This window comes from Chrysochloris asiatica, unplaced genomic scaffold (genome assembly GCF_000296735.1).
Source record: "Chrysochloris asiatica unplaced genomic scaffold, ChrAsi1.0 scaffold00155, whole genome shotgun sequence".
NCBI classification, from domain to species: Eukaryota; Metazoa; Chordata; class Mammalia; order Afrosoricida; family Chrysochloridae; genus Chrysochloris; species Chrysochloris asiatica.
In genome coordinates this window covers 1,060,314-1,071,344 of record NW_006408673.1, presented here as the reverse complement: position 1 = coordinate 1,071,344, position 11,031 = coordinate 1,060,314, and the positions used below count along the sequence as shown (strand labels likewise).

At 40.3% G+C, this 11,031-nt stretch overlaps 1 protein-coding gene across 1 annotated transcript in view; it reads right to left on the bottom strand.

Annotated features, from left to right (window-relative positions):
* ARHGAP10 (Rho GTPase activating protein 10) overlaps positions 1-11,031 on the bottom strand; it is a 483,306-nt gene that overhangs the window by 274,690 nt on the left and 197,585 nt on the right. The window contains exon 8 of the mRNA XM_006870868.1: positions 3,163-3,292. Coding sequence (XP_006870930.1) covers positions 3,163-3,292 — 130 coding nt within the window. The remainder of the gene's footprint in view (positions 1-3,162; positions 3,293-11,031) is intronic.

The window sequence follows — 11,031 nt, the reverse complement described above, 5'->3', positions numbered from 1 at the left end:
TTAATTTAATATATATACCTGAATATTAAGATGAAAGCAATTTTCCATTAACTGCCAGCGGCCTCATTTGTTACACTCAGCCCTAGAGGGCCTCGAACCTCTGACTAGTCTTACACGGTCTGCAACAGCCAACTATACAGGGTTCGAACCAACCTTGCGGTCCAGTGCATATCCCACAGAGCCAATAATAGCTTACACTTCCTATTTTACATATTAAATGACACAGTTGTAATAAAGAGCTTAGCACAGTGCCCAGATTATAGGAACCAAGAGAAATATTTTACCAGTAATATTTTGGTTGCTTTTTTAACAGGCAAGTTTTAACCCAAACAAACCAGTTGCCATTAAGATGATTTCAACTCAAAGCAACCCCACATCTCAGTAAAGAACTGCACTCTAGAAGGTTTTCAATGGCTGGGATCTTTCAGAAGAAGATCACCAGGGTCAAGCCTCCAAGCTGCCTCTGCGTGACAACCTTTCAATTCATAGTCAAGCGCTTAACCATTAGCACCACCCAAGGACTCCCAATTCCTCTCAGAACCAATAAGTTAAATATTGGTAAATGCTGCCAAGTCAGTTCCAATTAATAGTGACCCTGTTATAAGGTTTCCAAGGCTGTAAATATTTACAGAAGCAGAAAGCTTCCTCCCAAGGAGCAGCTGTTGGCTTGAATCACCAACCTGTGGTTAGAAGTACAGTGCTTACCCTACAGATCACAGCACTGCCCAGTAAGTAAGAGCGGTGAACCTTAAAAGTCAAGTTTCCTCCAATTTTGATAAGGCCATATATTGATAAAAATTCTATCATTCTATGTCTATGTGCTGGATTTTATTTCTTTGAAATTCAATAAATAAACTTAATTATTTAAATAATGATTAAGAAGAAAACATCAGAAAATTGCAGATTTCCACTATTTCATTTCTACATGAAAAATGACGATTGTTTCCCCAGATTTAAAAAGAACAAGTAGATAAATTACAACCATTCTGCTAACTACATATTAACTTTCATTCAAAGCAAGACACTAATCAGTTTCAAAGTCCTATAAATTTGACAAATGTAGCAAATGAAATTAAAATCCATAGGCATTCTAATTACAGTCAAGGGTGGGAAAGAAGGAAAATTACAAACAAAGATAATTTCATAGTCTTGTTCGTTCTATTAATTAGCAATCAAGTTGTAGAGTTAAAGAATGAAACATGAAGAATTAAACAGTTAAAATAAGACCAAATTATTAAAAGTTTGAGTCTTGAGGTCCCTTGATTTTTCAAAATAAGGACACTCTATTTGGAGCTCTGGTAGCGTAGTGGTTACGAATCAGGCTGCTAACCTCAAGGTCGGCAGTTCGAAACTACCAGTGGTTCCGCAGGAGAAAGATGAGGCTTTCTGCTCCTGTAAAGATTTACAGCCTTGGAAACCCTGTACAGGGTCGCTATGAGTCGGAACCGACTCCACGGCACATAACAACAACAACAACAACATTTACTACATATTCTTAAAACAGCAGCAATATTTAAGATTCTATGAATTAAGTTAGGATGCTATCTAGGAATATTTTTATAGCCATCTAGAAGTTTGCCTGATAGTATACATAACACTTAAATTCTCCCATATTAAAGTTTTAATGTAACTGGTGAAGAGTGATGTGGAAATAAAAGATGGAAGGAAGACATGAAAGGAAGACGAGAATAGGTTCCTCTCATCGTTAACATGGAGTCCTGGTGTGGCCCTGTAGGGTAAGCGCTGGACTGCTAACTACAAGGGCGGCAGTTCAAACCCACCAGCAGCTCCTGGGAAACCCTGTACAGGGTCACTATGAATTGGGACCAACTAAACGACACTTAACAACATCCTTAACGTGAAGGCTAGGTAGGGTTGTGGGGAGAGTGTTACTGAGTGTATGAATATACATGTGTGGACCCGTGTGTCTGTGTGTGTGTGTGTGTGTGTTGGTAATAAGTGTGGGGAAGTGAGGAAAGAGATGATTATACTAAAAATAAATGCCAAGGCCCTGCATTTCTACCTCATAGCCTTATACTAAACTCTGGTTTCCCTTACAAGCAAAGTTCCTGGGAAGCACAATGTGGAACTATGTGAGATGGTGGAAGCCAAAGCAAAGATACATGTTCACAGGCATTCCTAATCATACTGTCTACTCACTAAAGCAGGAGTGAGGAAACTTTTTTATGCCAAAAGTTATAACATCAATCGTGGGCAATACAAAATTATCAACTTAAAAATTAGCCTACTGTATTTGGTCAAACATTTAATTAAGTTACCCTTAATATGATGGCTGTTGTTAAGGTCGGTGGTTCAAGCTCACCAGCTGCTCCTTGGAAACCCTAAACAGCGTCGCTATGGGTCGTGAGAACCAACTCAATGGTACTTAACAAGAACAACAATGTAATGGCTGGGGTGGTGGAGCAGGATAATGCACTGGACTGCAAGGTGGGTTTGAACCACAAGGTTGTCAGTTCAAACTCACCAACCACTCCTTGGAAACCCTACACAGGGTTGAAACTGACTCAATAGCACTTAACAACAACAATGTGATGGCTGGAACTGTGATTGCCTTGGCAGGGCCACACCAAATGATTCCACAGGCTTTATGTGGCCCGTAGGCCTGGACATTTCCCACCATTGCATTACAGCAAGGACATGTTTTCTCCGAACATGTAAAACTCATCTTCTAGGATAACTGGTTGTTAGCTGTCATGTAGTTAGCCACCAATTCATGGCAATCCTGTCCACAGTATAATGACTCATTGCCTGGTTCTGTGTTCGGGTCCCCTCACGTTCAGCTGTACATCAGACCATTGTAGTTTACAGGGTGTTCAGTGACTGATTTTCACAAGTAGATCACCAGGCCTTTCTTCCTAATCCATTTTAGTGCGGAATCTGTTCAGAGTTAGATTATGAAACCTGTTTGGCATCGTAATAACATGCAAGCCTCCTCTCACAGATGAGGAGCATGACCAAGATGGAAAGCAAAAATTCTACCACATAACCACCACTGTCCTGAACCTTCTAGGAGAAGAGGGAACAAAGAAAGTGGTAAAACCATTAATGTCATGGTAATTTTAATAAGAGGAGCAGAGTTTTAAAAAAAACTTGATTTTTTTTTTTTTTTATCATTCAGCCACTCTTTTGAGTATCTCTTACTTTTTTCCTGAACATAAAGGTAGCCTTCTGCTGTAAACTGACTGGCTCGCTTGTGGTCCTTGGGATTCTGTCTAATTTTGTTCATAAGCTCTTCCACTTCTGATCGTGTTCCTTCAAAACGATTCCGCGTCTAAAATGGATAAAAAATATATGAATACTTTTTAAATTCTCACTTGACTGTTTTCATTCACATTTTTTAAAATTCAGGTAACTATAAGGTAGTTAAATTTGTAGAACTTTTCTAGGCATTTCTCAACATAACCTCATTCTTTCCAGAGTATCTTCTTATTGAAATGTTTGTTCAAAGAAAATAATTAGTGATACAATAGCTAATAAAAGGTATAAGCCAGAGTAACTTGCAGGCAATGTACTTTCAAAACTGTATAACAGCAAGAATATTTCTATCACTCATTAAGAATACTTCCATTCAGGTCTCACACTACTACTAAATCTTAGATTTAACAAATTGGATTATAAGAAGCCTGAGAAGCCTTCCCTTTACAATAACAAATTAACTTTCTACTACTATACTAGAAATATGTCTAAGTACTTGGAGGGTGAAAAATTTAATTTCTTTGAAAACTAATAAATGTTGTTCTTAGTTTTTCTAGGTGACTATAATTGCACTTGAAAATGACATTTCTTCTCAGAAGGAAAAAAAGAAAAACCTCAACAGTCTAACTGTATCATATCTTTGATATTAGAAATAATATCTTTGATATCGGGAAAGACAAATCACATTCCTAAAACCCAGGAGACTTAGTATGCCAATACCTCTTAGGTGGCGATACTGAAAACGCAGGCGAAGTGACAAAATTACCAAGGAAATTGTGAAGAATCAGCACTACCAGGATCTTGGACATTTATTTCACCTAGACTAAAAAATAATTGTATTGTTAAAACTGCTGATATGAAACTATGGAGAAGCTGAAATGAAAAATTATTATTGAAATTCCTTTTCTTTCCTCTCTACAATGAAAGGAGTTACTAAGGGTCCAAGGAGCAGAAAAATGGTAAAATAGTACATATTTTAGTCTGAAGAATGCATATTGTAAAGGGAAAACTTATCTGCAGAAACTTATTTTACACACAGAGTTTCAAAAAACTCTGTTTATATACATCTATCACTACTTCCACATCTATATATTAAAAAACCCATGAGCACATACCAATAAATCCAATTACAATATAATATTTCAGGATTATTTCTAGATTGTTGTTGTTAAGTGTCATTGAGTCAGTTCCAACTCATAGTAACCTTGTCTAGGGTTTCTGAGGGGTAGCTGGTGGGCTTGAACTTGTAATTAGCAGATCAGTGTTTACCCTACAGTGCTGCACCAGGACTCCGCTTTTCTAACTTACTCTTTTCCAAATGTGTAATTTTTTCCTCAGAGAGAGAGAGCAAACCTGGCTCCATTATTCTCAGTATGTTATCTTATTTTGCACAGTTAACATATCTGTCAATGTAACCAATCTTCCAGATACCTGCACCCCCTCTTCAGCATGACACCATTGTCCTCATCACTTTGTCTGCTGTAATGCTTCCATGCAGAGTCCTGGTGTGACGCTATATTATAAGCATGGACTTCTAACCGAAAGATGGGCAGTTCAAACCCACCAGCCACTTCTCAGCAACCCTATACACAGCTGCTGAGTTGGAACTGACTCAATGGCACTTCACAGCAACAACAAAGCTTCCATGCAGTACTCCCTGCACCTCACTGTCCAATTTCTTCAAATGCTATTATCTCCGCACTGCAAAAGGAAGGCAAGCCCAGGAGAAGATGCTCAAAAGACAGGACCTCCCTCCTAAGCCAAAAGAAAAACAAAGTCTTCTGCTAAAACTGGTACCCTAAATTCAGACTTCCAGGCTTTCTTCATGAGATTTGGAATCTCTCTTTCCGCATCTCTGATTACGCACTTGCTTGTGTAATCTCCTTTATAGCTCAAAAAAGATACACCCTACACTACTCCTGCCTCATCAACATAACAAACACAACTCATTCACAAATAGGATTATAACTACAGGCAGAGTTTAAGATTTACAACACATATTTTTGAGGAATACAATTCAACTCATTGGAGTCTTGGTGTGACTCTGTAGGGTAGGCACTTGACTGGAATCCTGGTATGGCACTGTAGGATAAGCACTCGACCATAAGGTTGGCTTGAACCACAAAGTGCTCCTCAGAAATCCTATACAGGGATGCTAGGAAATAGAACTGACTTGATGGCACTTAACCGCAATAGCAGTAGCTAAACACAAGGTCAATGCTTCAAACCCATCAGCTGTTCCTCAGAAACCCTATACAAGGTCTCTATGAGTCAGAACCTACTGGACAGCACTAAACAACAACAAATTAAGAGAAAATAAACTTCTGTCAGCTAAAACTAGCCACTTGTGTTACTTCTATTATACTAGCAGTAGTATAATATAGATGGAGTTCTGGTGTGGCATTGCAAGCTAATGCGCTGGACTGCAAAATTCGTTTGAACTGCAAGGCTAGTGGCTCAAGCTCATCAGCCACTCCTCGGAAACCCTATACAGAGTTGCTATGAGTCGGAACCAATTCGGAGGCACTTAACAACAACAAAATACTAGATAACTTGGAGTCCTGGTGTGGTGCTGTAGGATAAGCACTTGACCACAGGTTGGTTTGAACCTCAAGGTTAGTGGTTCAAACACATGAGCTACTCTTTGGAAACCCTATACAGGGTCGCTATCAGTTGAAACTGACACAATGACACTTAACAACAACAGATAACTAAGTCACCACTCATCTGTCAGTTTTTCGTACTATGGTATCTTTCATGTTGCTGTGTAACCAGTATTTGAAATGCCCCCAGGGTGACCCATGGTGGACAGGTTTCAGCAGCACTTCCATACTAAGACACACTAGGAAGAGGAGGACCACTTCTGAATGGTTAGCATTCAGAACCTTATGAGTAGCAGAAGAGTAATGTCAGCTGCATAGCTGGAAGAAGAGTCTCTCAGGTTGAAAGACACTCAAAATCCTGCAATGGAAGAGTTGCCTCCACAAAGCAGAGTTGATCATAATGATGTCAATAGAACAAAGCTTTCAAGACCTTCATTTGCTGATGGGGCATAACTCAAAAAGATAATAAATAGCTGCAAACACCCAATAATAATCAGAAAGTGGGCTATACAAAGTATGAATGTAGAGAAATTGGAAGATGTCAAAATTGAAATGGAATGCATAAAGATAGATAGCCTAGGCATTTGTGAGGTGAAATGAACTGGTATTGTCCATTTTGAATCTGACAATTCTATGATTTACTGTGCAACAACGAATTGAAGAGGAAAGGCATTCATAGTCAAAAAGAACCCTTCAAGATCTATCTTAAAGTACAGTGCTGTCTGTGATAATATACATTTGCCTACAAGGAAGACCAGTTAAAATCACTATTATTCAAATTTACTCACCAACCACTAAAGCCAGTAATGATGAACTTGAAGAGTTCTACCAAATTCTGCAATATGGAGTTGATCAAACATGCAATCAACAGGCATTGATAGTTACTAGTGACTGGAATGCAAAAGCTGAAAATGAAGAGGAAGGATCCATAGTGGCCTTAGTGATCAAAATTATGCTGGGGATCGGATGATAGAATTTTGCAAGATCAATGACTTATTCATTACAAATACTTTTTTCAAACAACATAAAAGGTGACTACACACCAGGATCTCGGAGATGGAATACACAAGAAACAATTTGAGTACATCTATGGGAAGAGATGATGGAGAAACTCCATATCATCAGCCAAATCAAGGCCAGTGGCAGACTGTGGAACAGACCACCAATTGCTCATAAGTAAGTTCAGGCTGAAGCTGAAGAAAATTAAAAGAAGCCCATGAGAGCCAAAATATGACCTTGAATGCATTCCACTTGAATTTAGCGAGCATCGCAAGAACAGACTTGATGCAGTAAACACTAAAGACCAAAGACCAAGGGTTGCGGGATGACATCAAGAACAGCATACAGGAAGAACACAAAGAGAATACAGGAAAAAGACAGGTATGGGGGGAAAAAAAAAAAAAGACCAAAATGGATGTCAGAGAAACTCTGACACTTGCTCTACAGCATGTTGTTGTTGTTGAGTTCTGTTGAGTCGGTTCCGACTCCTAGCAACCCTGTACAGGGTTTCTGAGGAGCAGCTGGTGACTTTGAACCACCACATTTGCAGTTCAAACCTGACACAACAGGCTAAAGTAAATAGAAGAAACGAAGTAAAAGAACTAAATAATTTAAAAGGGCAGCTTGAGAAGACAAACTCAAATAATGAAATGTGCAAAGACCTAAAGTTACAAAACCAAAAGGGAAGAACAAGTTGAGCAATTCTCAAGCTGAAACAACTGAAGAAAAAAATCAAGCCTTGACTTGCAATATTGAAGATTTCTATGGTCAAAATAATGAATGATGCAGAAAGCATCAAAAGAAGATGGAAGGAATACACAGTAGTCACTGTGCCCCAAAGAATTGTTAGATGCTCAATCATTTCAAGAGTCACCATATGATCAAGAACCAATGATACTTATAGAAAAAGTCCAAGCTGCACTGAAGGCATTGACAAAAAACAATGCTCCAGGAACGAACGGAATACAAATTGAAATCTTTCAATAAAGTGATGCAGTGCTGAAGGCACTCACTCATCTACATCAAGAAACTTGGAAGACAACTACCTGGCCAATCAATTGGAAGAAATTCATATTTGTACCCATTCCAAAGACCCAACGGAATGCAGAAACCATGGAACAGTAGCATTGATAGCACATGCAAGCAGAATTTTGCTGAAGATGATTAAAAAATGGTTGTAACAGTATATAGACAAGGAACTACAAGAAATTCAAGCTGTAGTCAGAAGAGGATGGAGAAGTAAAGATATGACTGGCATTAGATGGATCTTGGCTAAAAACAGAGACTATTTATTGACTACACAAAGGCTTTAGACTGCGTGGATCACAACAACCTGTGGATAACATTGAAGAATGAGTTTTCCAGAGCACTGAATTGTGCTCATGAGGAACTGTACATAGACCAAAAGACAGTTGTTAGAACAGAAAAGGGGCTACTGAACAATTTAAAATCAGAAAAGGTGTGTGCCAGTGTTGTATCCTTTCACCATATTTGTTCAACCTGTATATTGAGCAAATAATCTGAGAAACTGGATTATATGAAGAACATGACATCAAGATTGAAGGAAGACTCACTAACAATATGCAGATGATACAAACTTGATTGAAGCGAAGAGGACTTAAAATGCTTACTGATGAAGGTCCAAGACTTATTAAGTCTTCAGTATGGAGTACAACTCCTGATAACATGTCTAAAGTATGAGAGCCAAAGGCTAGCCATCCCGGATTCTAAGGAACACTCTGGCTGCTGGAAAGAATATGGGAAGTAAAGCTGCATCAGTTTCAAAGGGTGGAGTCATGACCTCCTAAGTTAAAAAGAGTCAGATCTTTACCAGCTAAATTGTCAAGTGTGGGGTTGTGGTTCACAAGTGTCAGGAGGGCAGGGCCATTCCCAAAGATAGAGGATTGCAGCTGCCATGCCCAAGAGGCATAACAACTTAATGAGACCAAGAGTGAAGGATCACCACTCAGATGGATTAGAAGAATGGGGCTACCCAGAGCTGATTGTAGTTCCATTGGAGAGGAAACAAAAGGCTGCAGCCCAGGGTTAAAGGGCCTCCACCCAGAATCCAGAGTGTGTCGCCAACACCCAGAATCTGGAGGGCAAAGCCATTACAGAGGTGGTTTTAGTGAGAAGAGAATTATATTCAATTCTTGAGAGCTAATGTTAATTGTTCTGCTGGGTTTTAGACTTTCTGGGTTCCTTCTTTCTCTCCAATTTCTCCCATTTGCAATAGGAATATCTACCTTTATCTACCTTGTGCCTGCACCCACCATTGTACTTTGGAAATAGATCACTGTATTCTAGATATCACAGCTTCACAGACAAAGAATAATTTTGCCACATGATAGAATATGCCTAACACCTTACCTATTATTATTTTTTTTTAATATTTTATTGTGTATTGAGTGATAGTTTACATGGGGGAACATTAGTTTTACATTCATTCTATCCTATATCGTGTCATTGCCTTAGTTACCCTGCATGTCCCGCAACCCCCCCCCCATTGGTCCTCAGCACCCAGCCCCTTTCCCTCTCTGGGTCTCAACTCCCCAGGCACTCCATCTCTTCACTTTGTCCTCTCTGTCTTCACCTCAGGCCTCACTGCTTCTCTGGGTGGAGTCACTCTCTTCATTCTTCTCTGTTGATGGTCCCAGGGCCCTCAGCTCCTAGACTGAAAGGTTAATCACTCCCCTCCTTGCGATAAAATATCCACCTTTACATTTCCAGTCCTCACAATCAGTCCTGGTAACAATTTTCACCATTGCATCACATGAGACCCGTCTGCATTTCTTTTCATCAGCCCTGCCCAGAACCATTCACTGGAGACTCCACTATCCTCCCCGCTCTGTGGATCTAGGTTCCCTCTTGAAAGCGTGTAAGGCAGTCACTTCTTACCTTTGCATCCCTCCCCTCATTCTGGGTAGCCAATGTTCACTTTGCCCATCCCTTTCCACTCTGTGTGAAGGGGTTGGGGATAATTCTTGTAGCCTAGCCGGGAATTTTTCCCTCTTTTGAGCTACTGTAGTTATAGGTGTAGGTCCAGTTCATCAATTTGTATCAGATGACACTTTTTTTTTTTTCCTTTTTCCTCTTCTTTCTTCCTTGTGTTGAGTTCTGTTCATCCAGTCATTGAAGCCAGGTTAGGTGGGTATCATCTGCAAGTGTGGGTGTTCTTGCGTGTCTGCCCTCTTCTTATCAGCTGGTCTCTTCGCTCTCCGCTCTAGTTCTCTGTGGCTGTGTCACTGACTCTGAGCCCATGGGTCCCTTGGTTCTGTCTCACTGCTGATTGACCGAGTCCCCACCCGGGTTCGCAGTAGTCTGCAGAATGATGCAGTGCTTAGTTCTTCAGTCACTTCCCTTTATGGGTGATGTGCGTGGTCGCCAATCAGAGCGTGGATTTCCGTTGCGTCTTAGTCTTGGGAGAGGATCTGTGCTGAGACGACCCAGCCACTTGCCTTGATGCCTCCTGGTCTAGCAACTTGCTTGTTCTTGTGGTAGCAGTGGGACTGCCCTTACTGTTCTGTATTTTTCCTGTAGGTCTTTCTTCCAGGAAGTGTCTTCTGGTTTTCTGGCTGCTCCAGGCTGGTCTGCTTGCCCTTTCAAGAGGAAAGTTTCCCATCTCTGAAGGTCTGAGTGTGGTTAGGCTTCCATCTATATTCTTATGTACTGCCGAGGCTCTTCAGGAAACCTCCTTCACTGGATACATTGTAGTCCCCTTTTAGGTATTCCAATCAGTTATAGGCAGAAGACGGACTTACAAGCTTTCTATGGTGACATCTCTGGCTATTCCTTTCTCTCCCCCTCCAGTGTCTGTTTTATAATATAATGTATGGGAAACCCAGGTTCAAAAGTCAGCCAAGCATCTTAACATTATTCCCCCCTTTACCCCATTCCAATCATATACCAGTCTGTATCCCAGAGCCCTGTTGTTCCAAGGGTGTCCTATATCTTTTCTTACTTCTGTCCCATTTAGTTCATTCATACCTGTTTAGTTGTTCTCCTATCTGTTTTGTTCTTCCGTTCCCCTCTTCCTACTTGTATATTGTCTCCCTCCCCCCTACCCAAACTGTCCTGTGTCTACTCCCTGCCCAGTGCTCCCCCTTCCCCTCCCACCTTTAACCCTACCCCTGCATCCTAGAAGCCTGCTTAGAATCCACTTTAGTGGGATAGTATGGGTTCTTTTTCTTAGACTTTTACAGTAGTGGTCCTA